This window comes from Crinia signifera, chromosome 11 (genome assembly GCF_055691185.1).
Source record: "Crinia signifera chromosome 11, ASM5569118v1, whole genome shotgun sequence".
NCBI lineage: Eukaryota > Metazoa > Chordata > Amphibia > Anura > Myobatrachidae > Crinia > Crinia signifera.
The window spans coordinates 119,678,047-119,695,321 of NC_139227.1; the positions used below are offsets into that span (position 1 = coordinate 119,678,047).

General features: G+C 43.8%; 1 protein-coding gene across 1 annotated transcript; it reads right to left on the reverse strand.

The window, feature by feature from the left end:
- Positions 1 to 1,774: 1,774 nt before the first annotated feature.
- Positions 1,775 to 16,009, reverse strand: FGF3 (fibroblast growth factor 3). The gene is made up of 3 exons (XM_083165601.1): positions 14,985 to 16,009; positions 8,921 to 9,024; positions 1,775 to 2,829 (listed from the first exon to the last, which is right to left on the reverse strand). Exons 1-3 carry the CDS (start codon positions 15,256 to 15,258, stop codon positions 2,497 to 2,499), a joined length of 711 nt encoding a protein of 236 aa, XP_083021727.1. The 5' UTR covers positions 15,259 to 16,009; the 3' UTR covers positions 1,775 to 2,496.
- Between the last annotated feature and the right edge of the window lie 1,266 nt (positions 16,010 to 17,275).

Below are 17,275 nucleotides of genomic sequence, written 5' to 3' on the forward strand. Positions count from 1 at the left end.
GTCAAAAACGTGTGTCAATGTTTACACGCGTCTTTCTTTGCCCTGTCAAACTTGTGATTGTGTCGACATTTTGTCACTGTTGACCTTTTCCATCTCGACCTTTTGGGGTTATCCTAGACACTGTTGACGCTTTGACCGACACCCGTTGCAACTTCTTAAAAAAAGTCCTGATTTCGCTTTAAATAAAATGCTCAGGACTGTGTTTACCGAAAACGTAACTTGACCCTCATAGAGGCTCGTATAGGAAATTGGAGTCACAGCAGAAACCCGTAATGGGGGTCACGTGGCTCCGTTTGCTGATCAATGTGAGATCTTCTTCTGGATAGAAGATAACTTAGACGCTGTGATTATTTTCTATGTAAGATTGTACTGTGAGGGTTTGTTTTTTTAGCAAACAACTTTTTTTTTAATAGCATCTAATAACCGTTACAATGTTACTTTATTTCTCAGCAATATCATATTTATACGAGTCTATGGCAGCTATGTGAGGAGTGGTATAGTTATCGGAGACTTCATACACTGGGGAAAAGTATCACATTGTAGCACGATACTCTTACATCCCGTAATATCTCTTCCCTGGTTTATAAAGTGACCAATATACTGGAAGTACATGGGAACAATGGCCCTTATTCTGGTTCACTCTTAGAGGCAAATTCCTTCTCAAATGGACTAAACCATGTGCACTGCAGGTGGGGCAGATGTTACTTGTGCAGAGAGAATTAGATTTCGGTGAGGTTTTTCTTCAAAGTGAGATCTATATTGCAGTGTAAAAATAAAGCAGTCAGTATTTACCCTGCACAGAAACAAAATAACTCACCCAAATCTAACTCTCTCTGCACCTGTTACATCTGCCCCCCTGCAGTGCACATGGTTTTGTCCATCTGAGAAGGAATTTGCCTCTAAGAGTGAACTAGAATAAGGCCCAACAGCATTTGTCAAATACATAGACTACCTCCTATAAACAATGATTTTCCTCCTGTATTGGTCATTAGGTTGACACATGAAGTAGGTCGACATGGCTAAGGTGGACAGAGTTGGAAGATCAACACAAGCATTAAGTCGACAATGGCAAGGTCGACAGTCAAAAGGTCGACATTAGTTTAGTTGTTTTTTTCTTTTGCCGACATGTGCCGACAGCCAGTTTTTTATGCCCTACCATCCACTAGGCCGTGAAGGGGGAAATAGAAAGTGTGCCGAGCGTAGCGAGCCATGCAAGGGTACGCGGTACACTCTGATGGTGTCCATGTTGACCATGTCGACATGCTGGACAAAAAACCGCAAAACACTCATGTCGGTCTTTTGACTGTCAACCTTACCATTGTCGAACGAATGCTTATGTCGACTTTCCAACCAAGTCGAACTAAGCCATGTCGATCTTTTTATGTGTCAACCCAATGCTTGTCGACCTAATGTCCCATACCCTTTCCCATTTGGTGTCCATTGCACCAGTACACATAACTACAGTATTACAAGGAATATGATCACAGTTTAAACGGATTTATGATGTAGTTGTCTAATGTCTGAGAGAGGGGGACAGATGTTGCCAATAGCAATTCTGTCAATCATTTCTCTATTGCGTCCTAGAAAATGCTAGACAGAATCTAATTGGTTGTTATTTTTAGCAGCTTTTGGATATTTACCGCCATTTGTTGGAATTCCAGTTTTTCACATATTTTTTTTTTTTAAATAATTCAAAACACTGTTCTCGCACCAATATCTTAAATGATTCCACTTAATCAATATTAATAAATATATATGTTTTTAATACTTGCCCTCCTGTACAACCTTTAATGCATAACTCTGAGGTCTATTGTTAGTATTTTACAGGAAAACCCCCTTTGCAGCTGCTTAATAGGGCCGTAATACGATAAACATATGCTGTCGCCTAACGGAATGTGAGGTAGACCAAGCACCAGTCCAGCTAATGGTCTTACAGTGTAATGTCAATATTTCCTAGGAGACGGAATTGATACAGTAGCAGCATTTAAAGTGTAGCTTTTTGTCCCCACAGAACGTATTTCCCAAGTTGAGCCGATATTCTTGAGGGTACTATCTTATGATATCAGTGACATCACTGAGGAACATGAATTCCTCCGCCGCTAACTCCTAGCGGATTGTTCGGTAAAATATTGGCTCACCTCATGAAATATCGGCATTTAGAGAACAGGTACACTTTTAGATTAGCCGCCAATGGTTGTTCAACTGGATGAACGTAGAGTACCGTCACAGTCCAATGTGGGATAGGCACTGGCTAGAGCAATCGGGAAACAGTAACTGAGAGCGGTCAAACTGGCCAGTGTCAAGGGAGGGGTCTTCCATGTCCGGAAACACCAGAATAAATTATTAAGTATCCATGTACCTAGTAGAGACCAATGAAAGAAACAGCCGTAACCATGCGGTAATCCAGAAAAACGCTATACGCATCTATCAATGGTCCCGAGTAAGTGAGAAGAGCTTCAGATGTTAGGTCAATGTTCCTTCATAGTTTTGGTCTCCTCAATGCTCTCTCCTGTGTCTTCCATTGTTTTTTTGTAATTTTAGAATGCTTTCTCTGTACTTTATGTTTGTGTGAAAAAGCTTCACGACATCATGGTCCTTGTTGTCCAGGACTCTTGGCAAGAAAAGGGAGGATTTTTGAGTTCTCCTTGTCTTGAATCCTCTCCGAGGTCGTCCTTTCCCGTTGATGGATAAATACCAGAGTCTTTCCGCACCGGCCTTGTGTTTTGTCCCCGCCCCATTTGGAACTGTCCTATGTAAACGGGAAGCGTATGTATTATAACCCAGTTCATGAATCCGCTCCACAAACTCACATTCCGGGTTGTAGTTTTCCTGAAAAAAAGAAAAAAAATTTAATCCTACAGCCGTTACTCTAAACATTGGTATTCAAAAATTATCTTCATAATGTTCCTCAACTGCATAGGGACAACATTTTTAAGTTGGATGGAAGACAATTGAATTGACTGCTGTTTAGAAAGCTTTGGGGGCACTAATGCATTTCGGGGGCCTCTCAGTGTGTGACCTTCTGTGATGGATGTATGAGGACACGGTAGTTTGTTTATTTCCTAGAAGCCACATTCTAGTGCTTTCTATAACATATAGACGCAGATAAGAAACTCAATCCTGATTTTATCTACAGCTCCTGTTACCGCAATTTAATAAACAGATAAGGGAACTAAACAATCACTTTGAGTAATCTGTATATATTACAAAGGATTGCCAGGGACACGGGGCCCTCTGGTTACCTGTCATCTCTGTGTGATGTGCTTTATTGTCACTAATGGGAAGCCGCGACTGCATTCCCACAGCGTGCGTGATACAGCGGTTGCAATAGCCAACACACCGGCAGGGAGGTACCGTACAAGTCGCAGATCATTTATACCCCTTTTACACCAAAACGCCGGGTCGCACCCGGGTTTTTGGACCCAGTTTCAACCCCTGTGCGGCCCGGCATTTGTTACTTTTTAAACCGCAGTGTGGTTCCGGAGCCATCGCTTGAGATGACATCATCTCCAAGCGCCGTGACCGCAGCGCTGGGGGTATGCCCAGCACTGAGGTAAGCTGCTAGGCTGCCCTCAGCCCCCGTGCACTCCCCCCCCCCCAGCACCCGTTCACGAGGTGAATTGATGCTGCACACAGGCATCCATTCACCTCCTCCCTGCCTCCATTGCTATCTGCAGAATACAGCAGTGGAGGCTGTGTGCACCCCCAGCCCAACCTGCGAATGCTGCGATCCGGAGGTTGGGCTTCCCCCATTGATATAAACGGGAGTTGGGTCGGATGACTCGGCGTACCCGTTTACACTGCCCTCTACCCAGGTCCTGCCTGTGTTCAACCCAGGTCCGGACCTGGGTAGAAGTCCCATGGGTTTTTGCGGCGGTGTAAAAGGGGTATTAATTGCACCAGCCCTAACTGATGTGGGAGAGCGTATCAGCGTTCACCGTCGCCGGACCATGCACACTGGGCAAATGGTAAAAAGCGAGCTGCTTTCAGCTCAAAATTGCCCAGTATGTATGGGCCTTTACTTAGACCGTCTTCTACTCCTTACACCGGCACCTGACCCTCGCGTTCTGATACTCTGCCTGATGAGTCATGTCCGCGGATGCAGCAATGTTATATACCAAGTAGTAGTTTGTTTATTTATAAGGCGCCACAAAGTGTCTGCAGCGCCGTACATAGCAAACAAAAAAAAAATTACAAGGTAACGTACAGGGTGTGTTGATAAAATACAGCATAAATAGGGGTATAGCTGGTAGAACTAAAATCAGCATCAGTTCTGAAGTAGGTGTGGAAATTGTCGAGGAGACTGAAGATGAAGTAGAGGAAGGGAAGAACAGGACAGGAGCACAGGTGAGGTAATGAGGTAGGGTGAGTACGTGAGGAAGGAGGGCCCTGCTCATAAGAGTTACCAGACTAAAAGGAGGTGGGTGGACGAACGAAAAACAATAGGATAAGTAGGAACGGATGGAGGAGTAGGGTAGGCAGGATAGGAGGAGCGAAAGAGGTTAGGAGGAGGAGGGATAGGCTAGTCAGAAGAAGTGGGTTTTGAGGGAGCGCTTGAAGGAAGTAAGGGAATCAGAAAGCCTGATGGGTGACAGGAGGTTGTTCCAGTTCAGGGGGGCAGCGCAAGAGAAGTCTTGGACACGGGAGCGGGAGGAGGTGATTAGGTGAGAGGTCAGGCGGCGGTCGGCAGCGGAGCGAAGAGGACGGGAGGGAGTGTGGATAGAGATCAGTGAAGAGAGGTAAGGAGCGGTGGAGGAGGAGAGAGCCTTGTAGGTGGTGGTGAGGAGTTTAAAGAGAACTCGGAAAGGAATGGGGAGCCAGTGAAGAGATAGACAGAGGGGGGAGGCGGAGGTAGAGCGGCGGGAGAGGAAGATGAGCCTAGCAGCAGCGTTAAGAATGGATTGGAGAGGTGCGAGGCGGGCGAGAGTTAGCCCAGAGAGAAGGATGTTGCAGTAGTCCTATATGTCCTATATTGTTTTGCACTTTAAGCCGCTGTTTTCTTGTTTTGCTCATTTGTTTATGTACTTTGATGGGCGCAGCGGAACTACTTTGATGTCGCTTCAATGAACGATACTAATAATACCAGCTATTGCCCAATGGCATCGGATGACCTGATCTTATTCAGAGAACATCGGCTGAGATAAATGCAGTCTTCTACCCTCCGGCTTGTCATTACTTTTCTGTATAGATTTAAATCATGTTACCGTAAACATTTTCTGAAAGGGGTACATGCAGCACTGTCATGTGCCTAAGGCTGAGATAAATGGGGATTTCTTTCAGACCTGACGGCCAGTATTTGTTTAGAATACGAGCGCTCATGTGGCATTCATTCAGACAGACACTTGATTACAATTGGCCATTTAAAGGACATTTTTTTTTAAATATTTTTCTTTGATTTGAAAACTGGTTGCAGATTCCGCAGATAATTGCAGGGTATCTGCCACTTGTTGACTGCGTTTGATCAATGCTATTTACGTTCTGTCCTTGTGATATTGAGATTATTGTGTCTGCAGGTGGGAGGTCTCAGTGTATCTGTTATTGATCTCCTCTATCGCTGCAAGTGGTTTTTACTGGGTTTTTTTATTAATTGAATCTAAAATCTAGAGAACCGATAGATCATATATTTAGCACCTTCTAGAAGATAATAGATAGTGGGGGTTATTCTGGTCCGTTTGCAAGGACCGTACGTTCTCACGGGGACCGATGTTATGCGTATGCACAGCCGCATTTCTGTGCATGTACATACTCCGGGTGCGTGTGGCCACGGTGAATGGTGTTCGCTGGGTGCACACGCCCAAGGCTGCAGCTGGTGGGGCGGTGGCGGATAGTCGCGACCATGGGAACGTCTAGCGTTTCATGGGCGTTCCCATGGAGATTGCCAGGTGACATGGGCCCGGGAGTGGGCAGCTGACATCACTGACACCCACTTCCTTGTGAATGCCCATCTTCGGCTACCTCAGAGTAACCTTAGATGTGCGTGTGCCTTCCCGATAGTCGGCGACCATGGAATGATGCAGGTGTTCCCCCACAGCCTGCGAGTGGATGTTTATGGTAAACCCTGTGTGTATGAGCACGGCATGCGAGGGGGGGGGAGGTGTATCAGCATTCACAGGGCGGCGTCTGGCGGACTCACAAGGCTGCGATTCCACCAGAATAAGGTCCTGTATCTGATTGGTTGCCCGTAGCAACATCCCACGTGAAATAGATCTCCCATCTTAGTAAATTTCCCCATCATGTCATATCACCACACATCACGGCTATAATAAAAGGAAAAATTCTGGATTATGTATTAAAAATATCGGTACTTGTGTATTATCTGGGCGCCCGATTTTTCATCGCACGTTAAAAAATCGTGTCGCATCGCATACAATCATATCGCATGTGACGCGATTGGACCCGACATGTATTCCGGGGACGCGGAATACATGTGAAGTAATACGCGTCCCCTCGCGGCGTTCGCCACGCTTCGGGCTCGGTGGCTTGCCACACTATATAAAATCAACTCCACGCCGACGTGGATAGTGGGGGTATGAAAAGGTCGGAGGATGCGTACCGCCGCCCCTCGCGGGCTCGCTGCGCTCACCACACTTCGGGTTGGCGTTGATACTGGGGTGGCGCTAACAAGGGGGGGGGGGGCATTTCACATAGTAATCACCCATCAGGGTGGGTGTACAATTAAAAATCGGGTACGGGGGTGCATTTAACATTGTAATCAGGCATCAGGGTGCCTGTACAATGTATTATTGGGTATAATCGCATCGCATCGCATCGCACTAGTTAAGGCATGCGATGCAACGCGATATTGAAATTGTACACTCCTCCCGGGAAAGGCTCAACATCAGGTACAATCGCATCGCATGCCTTAAGTAGTGGCATGCGATGCGATGTATCGGGCGCCCGGATAATACACAAGTACCAAAATATCTTAGGGTACACTGGCATCAATAAGAGCCTTACCTTCCGAAGTAAGTAATGAGCAATCACCGAAAGGATCCGCTTTGAAATACGTGGGAATTGCTACACAATGGAGAATGCCATTTAAAAATGGGAGTAACTTTCAGAAGGAAAGGTTCCAAAAGCTACACTGCGCTTCTTGGAGCGTGATATGGTGAAGATGTTGCGAGATCCCAATGAAGATCGTATTTGTGAGCGCTAACTAAAGGGTCACTAAAGGGTCCGATAACAAGGGCCACCTAGTTTGCCTATCACACAATAAAGGGTGTCTATGAGGAAGGCCTTGTTGTACTTAATGCAGGTGTTGGCTGTGGAACTTCAAAGATGCCACCTCCAAACTTTTCACTTGAGGGACTGTGAAGTGGGTATTGGTGGCAGTGTGGGTTTTTTTTTTTTTTTTTTTGGGGGGGGGCAGTAAGTCAAAATTTTGCCTAGAAGCCTTAAACCGGCCCTGCCGATATCTGGGATGCAGTCACTTGGTCTACAGCATGATGGTAGACAGTCATTAGGTCGACACCATTAGTTCGACATGGGTCTAGGTCGACATGGTTCTAGGTCATTAGTTCGACAGGTCGCTAGTTCGACAAGTCGTTAGTTCGACAGTGAAAAGGTCGACATGGTTTTTTTTTACTGTTTTTTGAGCCATGTGCCGACAGGCGGTATTTCATGCCCTACCATCCACTAGGGCGTGGAGGGAGAATAAAATAGTGTGCCGAGCGATGCGAGGGGATGTGGTGCACTTTAAACCCCATGTCAACCTTTTGACTGTCGACCTAGACATTGTCGAACTAATGACCTGTCGAACTAATGACCTTTCGACCTAGAACCATGTCGACCTTTTCACATGACGACCTAGACCCATGTTGACCTAATGACTGTCGACCATCATGCTGTAGACCAAAGATATCTGTGGTATCTTTTGAATACATACTCCCCAATACTTAATTAATGACTACAAGAATAGTTTTTATGCTCACAATGCATATACTATCAGGGGTAGATCTACTCCAAATTCTAAAAAGGAATAGTAGAGGTGGTGCGTATACCACCCAATCACGTTTGAGCTCTCGTTTATCTAGTACATGGGTGGCCAACTACAGTCCTTTAAGGTGCCCATACACGTCCCGATACTGCCGATGTGTGCTTTGAGGTGCGCGTATGTATCAATGACTACACCTGTGCACCTGCTAGGTGTACTGGAAAACATGAACTGTTGGTAGGTCTCGAGGACTTGGTCCTTGCACATCAGCAGAATCAGATCATCTGTACTGCAGCCCAAGCTAGGGTTTGGAAGGGAGAAGAGGGTCCCGACTAACCTGTGAGATTTCTATGACCAATTGAGAGTGATCAACACACAAGCCTTACACCTAATGATCAGTGGTGGATCCAGGGGTGGGGCTACACCATGGTTCAACAATAAAACGGGGGAGCTGCACCAACTGCCATTTGAAATTTACTCACTGGCAGTGGGTGTGTCTCCCCTATTTGAATTATGAACTGAAATAGGACAGTGGAGCCACCGCTGGTTACAATGCAACATTCAGAAAGCTGGATTGATGGGAAACCATTCCTTTACCTGTCAGCACCAATTGGGAACGTAATTGCCGCACAGTTTGATGTCTTTATCTCCCAGTTGAAAGGGAAATGTTACATATAATAGAAAAATAAATGTTGTTTTTTTTTCATGTTCCTTAGATGATGTGGTTGTTTTGCAGGTTGCCATGATGGCAAAATAAACTACACACATTACGGGCTAAGGAAGTTCCGTCAAGTGTAATGCATCGGTTTGTTTGTGGATTTCCACGGATTACTGCGACCGCTTTCAGCCAATCGGAATACTCCGGGCGAAGTAAAACAAACACATGCCGATGCAGGCTCAGCTACTGTTGCAGAAGTAAAGGTTTGTGTTCCTGTGATTTAGCCGCGTCTAGGAGTAAAAGGTGTTTGTGCGATTCAAAGTACTCACCGAGGCGTAAAGTCTCCCTCTTTTGTTCATAGCCAGGTATCTCCCAGAGAACAATCCTTTGATGGCCACAATTCCAACATCCACAGCGGTTATTTCTAAGATACCTTGAAATAAACAAAACATATTATGTAATCCCGTCCGCCCAAGCGTAACCTAGCGCAAGTTCCCATGTTGTCATCAATGGGAATTTACATGTCTCTGTGTACAGATTTCTCTCCAGGATTTATGTAACAGAAGATAACATACTATAATAAGCGCTGCGCTGTAGTATAACTTATTGATACTGTATATGGCTTGTATCTCATCGGTTTTAATGGTGTCCTTACATCACTTTTAGCACACATTTCTAGGGGTAAATAACTAGGTCGAAATGAGTTTTCCACGTTTTTCCCACGGATGTCGACATGGACACCTCCAAGGTGTACCGCTGCTCTCGCCATGCTTTGGGCACGGTGCCCGGCTACACTCGGCACACTACTCTATTCTCCCTCAATGCCCTAGTGGATGGGAATGGGATCATTCGTCAGACTGCATTTAGGTCTACAGTCATTAGGTCGACCCCACTAGGTCGACTGGCAGGAAGGTCGACCTGACTTAAGGTCGACATGGGCCAAGGTCGACATGACTTAAGGTCGAATTTGCATAAAGGTCGACATGAGGAAGGTCGACTGGTCATAAGGTCGACATGGGTTTTTCACTGTTTTTTTATCCGAATGTCGACACAGTCGACATGGACACAGTTGGCAATGAGAATCGGACCCTCGCATCGCTCGCTTCGCTCGCGATGCTTCGGGCACGGTGGCTCGCTTCGCTCGCCACAGCTTTAATAACCTCCTCCACGCCCTAGTGGATGGTAGGGCATGAAATACCGCCTGTCGGCACATGTCGGCTCAAAAAACAGTGAAAAACCCATTTCGACCTTATGACCAGTCGACCTTCCTCATGTCGACCTTTATGCAAATTCGACCTTAAGTCATGTCGACCTTGGCCCATGTCGACCTTAAGTCAGGTCGACCTTCCTGCCAGTCGACCTAGTGGGGTCGACCCAATGACTGTAGACCTAAGTTCATTCTAATAGATGACCGCATCCCTGGATGGTAGGGTATGAAATACTGTCTGTCGGCACACGTCGGTTAAAAAACAAAACGTGAAAAACTCATGTCACCCGTTTGACTGTCGACCTAGCCATTGTTGACCTAATACTTATGTCAACCTTCCAACCCTGTTGACCTTAGCCGTGCCGACCTATTTCACGTGTAGACCATGTTTACCTTTAGTGCATGTCGTCATAATATGTGTCAACCTAACAACCGCTTACCGCTTATAAAAATTTAAAAGAAGTGATATTGCGCATAGCAACCAACCAGATCAGGGCTATTGGCAACATCCCCACTTTTTTATTTTTTTAGAAGCTTTCGGGAATTTCCCCCCCAAAATGTATCACTTTATTTAATTGTTATTACATCTTAGAAAACTCCTTTATATGGTTGTTTGTTATGAATATACCAGTTCAGTTCTTCCACGTGTACACGCCAGTGTCCTATCACCTTTATGCCGGATGATGGCCATTCATTCTATTGTCCGTCTAACCACCAGAAACGTCTTTAAAAGCTTTTCAGAAGACAAGTTTCCTTTTAGGAAATGCTTGTTTTCCTTACTCCTCCCAGAGGCTTTAAGGTTGTGTAATCTCTGTTTGCCATCAAAAGGAAGAGTCTAAACGTTTTAAAAGTTTGCGGGATTAGTAAAACGAATGGAACATTTTGCAGAGTATTAGCGGCACACTTAGATCGATTGGCAAAAGGAATCCGATGTAATCTAGAAAATCCCAAATGTTCGGATAATGCATTACAACAAATAGGCAGCACGGTTCATTTGTTTTATTGAGTATAAGGAGATTTAGCCAGAACCTGAACGTATTGAGTCTTATACATTGTTGCAAGGCCTCCTAGGGGATCACCTTGTCATTAGTTACAGGGACTGGATTGTGGCATTGCTGCTGCGGATATTTCAAATGAATGCTCAAATGTGGAGAATCGATTGGAGTGGGGTATCCAGGCTTCCTGAGCTGAGCCTTATCTAGTATTATGGATTAACTCTCCAGTTTCTGAGTATTTCCTTACATTAGTGCCTGGCGTCATTTCTGGGCACCACTGCAGAACACATTGTAATCTTATAAGGACAATCATATGTATTTAAGGATATCTTAGTCCATTTTACCTTTTTAATGCAAAAAAAAAAAAATTACAGTTATTTTAAATTAAATGGTGAAATATAATGCATCGTATTAAATGGCAAACTTTAGGTTTCATAATAGAACCTTAAATGTGTGCCTGTACTAAAATAATATACAGGTGAGAAGTGTTCCCTGAAAACCAGGGAAGCTTATCAAATAATATACAGGTGAGACTCTCAGTCTCCAAACCTATATGTGTTCCCTGAAAACTCACATCTTCAGGCAGCTTATCAAATAATATACAGGTGAGACTCTCAGTCTCCAAACCTATATGCGTTCCCTGAAAACTCACATCTTCAGGCAAGCTTATCAAATAATATACAGGTGAGACTCTCAGTCTCCAAACCTATATGCGTTCCCTGAAAACTCACATCTTCAGGGAAGCTTATCAAATTCCAGAACCAGCCACTTAACCTTCATATACTGTTCCTATCTAATCACATCCCCGCTGTACAGACCACACATATCCTCTCTCTTTCTTTTTCACATTTTCCATCCTCCTGATCCCTGGACAAACTGCTGGGTCACAGTATTTTACACCACACCCGGAACCTTTGCATTCTGGTGGAATTAATGCAATAAAGAATACAGTATCTATCCTTATGTTTCAATGCATGCTTCCCTATAGATTTTAATCTTGCGAGCAGGGCCCTCATACCTTTGACTTCCTGTAAATACCCAGTTTGTTGTATAACGGAATATGCTGCGCTATATAAGAAACTGTTAATAAATAAATCGGTACTTATGTAGTATCTGGGCTGCCGATTTTCTGATTTTATGCCTTACCTTAAGGCATACAATCAGATGCGATGCGATTTTGCATAGGATTCAATGTTAACAAGGTCCTGTTCATTTCCCAACTATCCAAGTGGGCGTGGAGTTGGATGTAAACCTGTGGCGAGCGGATGCAGATTTCTTAAAAAGTATTCTGTGTCCCCTCGCGGGGCTCACCACGCTTCGGGCTCGGTGGCTCGCTACGGGTTTGTATCCAACTCCATGCCCACTTGGCTAGTGGGGAAAGGAAAAGGACCCCCTTTTTCCCATTGAATTCTATGTTAAAATGGACTCAGACCATTTTAACATTGAAACCTATGAAAAAATCGGGACCATCGCATCGCATACGATTTGGTCACATGCGATGCGATGCTACTGATCCGACCCGATTTCTAAATCGGACGCCCAGATACTACATAAGTACCAATAAATCAAATAAATATTAGCAGGCTCTTATACGCTCTATATTACATTTGCTTCTCATTAGGAACGGCAACCAATGGGATTTATCTTATCACATTATTGATATTTATAACTATTTAGAATTACCAACAGCTAAAGATTCACATCTGATAGTTGGACCGAATAACTGACCATGATACAAGGCCCTATAGGCACATACGGGTATCTTTACTGCTTTATTCAATCTTTTATATCTCCTTACCCCATATATAGTTAAGATCTCAGCTGCAGGCAGTGCCCCATATGCATCAAAAGGTTTCTTTTAGCTGTCCTCTTGGATAGATAGAAGGATCCAGGGTAATCCAAAGAAATCTTTAAAAGTTATTGTATTACTCCAAAATACACCATGACCATACAAATTAAAAACAAAGTAAAACAAAGGAGGTATCCTGTGTCCGAGTCTGGTAGACCAAAAATCCACAGCTCACCCGGGATAAACGGTGGTAGGTCCCCTGAGATGACAACACAGGTCCGGAATAGACAAGGCACAAGGACACCAACCTCCACAGCCCAACGCGTTTCGGGCTTTAGCAGCCCTTTTTCAAGGGAAGGAGATATGGTAGATTGAATAAAGCAGTACATATACCATTATGTGCCTATAGGGCCTTGTATCATGGTCAGTTATTCGGTCCAACTATCAGATGTGAATTTTTACATAAGGGAGGAAAGAAGCTGAGGATTGTATTCTCTACATTTGGAGTGTCCCCCATCTAACAGTGTGAACTGTCGATATAATTCCTTTTGGCTATTAGAATAAGACAGCGCCGTTGAAGACACCCTCCTCTTGTTTTTTTGTCTATGTTTTTTTGGGGATTGGTGATCCCTTTGGGTGTATTCTGTGCTGCGGTCTTGGGGCGCAGTAGGTTTTCCAAAAATTCTCTTGTAGTACTTATTAACGGTTTGATGTATTAACAGGTATTTATGTAGCGTTTTACAGAAAATATTTTGCCGTTCACGTCCGTCCCTTCCCCACTGGAGCTTACAATCTATATTCCCTACCATATGTACACTCGCACACACATTCACACTAGGGATACTTTTGTTGGAAGCCAATTGACCTACCAGTATATTTTTGGTTTGTGGGAAGAAACCGGAGTACCCAGAGGAAACCCACGCAATCATGGGGAGACTATACAAACTTCACACAGTTAAGGCCATAGTCAATGCTGTGAGGCAGTATTGCTAACCATTACACCATCCCTGCTAGTAAAAAAAGGTGGGTTTAATAGATAACCCTTACAATTACTAAAATGGTAGCTTCCTAATTTGATCTCAACTTTGTATGGCCTGATATGTATTTTCAACCATGCTTTTAAGGGGTATTTATGAAAGCTTTGCAAAAGAAAAACTACCCATAAAGAGATGATAAAGAGTTTATGTACTGCCGACAGGGAGAATGTGTCGACTCAGGCCGACGGCATAGAATCTGTCCAGCTTTTCAGCATTTTGACACAATCCTTTCAGGAGAACTGAGACAGGGGGACAAAACTCTGCAAATGTAGGAACAGCATGCCGGACTAAGCTATTGTGCATTCAGATTGCCTTTTATTTAAAAACAGCTTATCAGCTCTTACACAAATGAAGTGTTGGGAGAACCAGCTGAAGGTACATTCTTTTACCCTCCAGGTCTGTTCAGAGAAAGACACAGTTAGAGATAATGCCTTCCCAGCACATCCCATTCATTCCTGCATCTTACCGATGAAATTAGAGACTACTTGAAAAAGGGACTCTAACATTTCTTTCTATTAATAAAGAAAAAAATATTTGTTTCTCTTTGTCCAGGCCGCCTAAGATTAAAGGCCGACAACTAGTAGAATATTATACCAAGTGTTTGAAAAACAGCTTTTTTGGATGTATATTCTTTACACAGTATGGGCACAATATGACGTATGAGGTAAAAGACATACAAGAAGACGGAACTTGCACCATACTAATGGCTCTGAGTGTAATTATGGTCTGTCATTAATTATACAGGAAAGGAAGCAACACTGTCTTTACCTACTGTATTCCGGTCCAATTTGAACATTTAATAACGTTGTGGAGTTAGAGAGATAAAGTATACCACACAGCATACAGAGCGTTGTCATTTACAAGTGATAGGTCATGGTCTTTGTTAAGCGCTACTTATACTAAGTCATCCACACAAATGTCAATGACCATAAACATAAAATCAAAAAACATGAAAAACAACAAAATAAACATAAATCAAATATAAAATCAACAAACATAAAACAAAAAAAATATATAAATCAAATATAAAATCAACAAACATAAAACAAAAAAATAAACATAAATCGAATATAAAATCAACAAACATAAAACAACAAAATAAACACAAATCGAATATAAAATCAACAAACATAAAACAACAAAATAAACACAAATCGAATATAAAATCAACAAACATAAAACAACAAAATAAACATAAATCAAATATAAAATCAAACATAAAACAGCAAAATAAACATAAATCGAACATAAAATAAACAAACATAAAAACAACAAAATAAACATGAATCGAACATAAACCAACCATTCAGATCTGGGCCATAAAACAGACAAATAGGTCTCCGACTGTTCCCCAAAAGCACTTACTGAAGATGCTGTTCTTCTCCAGGGTCCCGTTAATTTTTCCATTCAGATGAATTTGAAGGTGATACTTGGTAGCGCAGTAAAGCTTCCTGTGACGAGGGGCTCCTCCGAGATGTTCGTAAACCCCACCACGTCCCCCTGCATCCCGTCTCAGCCTGGGGTCACACAGTTTGCCTCTGGCACAGGGCACCTTAGCCGTGCCAGACAATCCCTTAGCCCAGGATACCTGCCGACCAAGATCGAAAAAACTGAGCAACAAGATCCAAATTATAATCATTGTGGCATGGCCGAAGTGCTGAAGTCTGGAAGGCAGGAAGCAAATGTCACAAGGGGTCCCATTAAAGAAGTCTGGTTAGCAAGTCTGTAAGTGGCAAGTCACACTGCTACATTGGAAGCGTTATTTGACCTTTAATCTGCCTTGTCTTGATCTTCTAAATAAATACGTCATCGAATGTCACAGGTCTGTGGATTAGGAGCGACACTCAGAGTTTATCATCTCCAAACGTGGAAGAACAAGGTTGCTGCTGAAATTTTGAGTTTAAAAAAATAGTGGTGCTCAGCAGCACTGACATAAAATAAACCCCCCTCCCCTCGCAACAAAAGACAGATCCCCGACCAATTGATACAAAGGACTGGAGGCAGGCAAAGGTATCAGTCTTGTGTGAACTAAATGTATGCTGGATAAAATTACAACAGCACGACTTACAGTGGTTCAGTGCAAAGGAAGAAAGACAAACCACATCACAGAGTCAGCAGCCCGGCAGAAGATCGGGTCTGTGCCCAGCGTTGCCTTTTCAAAGACCCTAAAATAAAATAGAAAAAGGAACAGTTATGCTTACGAAAATTATACATCGGGGATTATAAGAGAATAATGGTCCCCAGGTTTCAATCAATCCCCAAATCACAATAGGTGACAGTCAGGGATGATGGATGCTGCGAAAGCCACAACCTGGAGAAATGACTTTTAAAAATGCACATTTGAAAGGCGCATATGAAAAGGGGCAGACGGGGATGATGGAGAAGCTGTGTTTCCTTTTTAACACCAATTGAAAGGCAATTTGTGTAAATGCTAAAGAAAGTTTCCTTAAGGTCAATTTGTTAGATTCAAGTAGACATGATGACGAGCTTTCACTGGACGGGGGGGAAAAAACAAACCCCATTCATCGCCTGAAAAGGGGATCTGTACATAATGTATATTGCCTTTAGGAAATGATGGTGTGTGTGTGTCAGACCGCAATGCAGAGATGCACAATTGATTTTTGCACTTGTTCCTGGATCACTGAATGATGTAACGAGATCCGTGTATTGGTTTATCTGGCAGAAGCCATTGATTTATACAGTAATAACAATATACTGTATAAGCGCGCCCCCCCCCCCCCCCACCTTAGACTGAACATGATGAAGTATAATAAAGGTCACCTCAAGCTCAAAGCTTAAATGTTTGCAGAGTGAAAATGGGTTTGCACCCTGTTAGGAACCAAAAGTCACCCCTAAATATTCACCATCTCTAACCCTTTATAAATGTAACCCCCTGGCAAATTGACATTTTCCTCGTCTGCGGTGTAACGGTGGGTTCCCTGGCGCATTGGGGCCGCCAAAATTTTCCTAACGGCCAGCACTGGCGTCACAAACACAGAAATATCGCAGCACCTGGAAAAATCCACTCCCAGAAAACAACCCCCCCCCCCGCGATATGATCCATACGCATGCGCGCAGTCATTCGATAATCGTTCCATCTGCCCATTTGCTTATTAGCGATAAACTCTGAATCAGGCCCCAGTGCAGTACGTGGGGGGGGGGGGGGTTGTTAAACCTTCGTGTGCCAACATCTCTGTGAGAGATGCACAAAATATCCACTAAAAGTACCAGCGTCGCTCACATTTGTTATATGAATTCAAATAAAAACTGTTGTGTAAAAAATAAATATTCTATTTCCTATATAAGGGAACATTACGGGTCGCTATGATGCGTTTACTGATCGTACCCAGAAAGATGCTGTGTGCTCCCAGGACAGCCTGCCTGCCGGGGTTGGGCGGGTGATGTCACATGACGTTCTTGGACCCGGATGCCGCAAATGTAATGGTGCCCACACACGCACCGATCCCGCGATGCTATGCGATGGGGTGCACGCTCCCTCGGCACCTCATCGCACAGTACAAAAAGTATGTGCTGCACATACTTTTTGTACTAGCTTTTTATCGCATAGCATCGCATCGCATGCACAAGGCATACGTTGCGATGCTATGTGTGCTAGTTAAGCACAGAACGCACGCCGGGATCGATGCGTCTGTGGG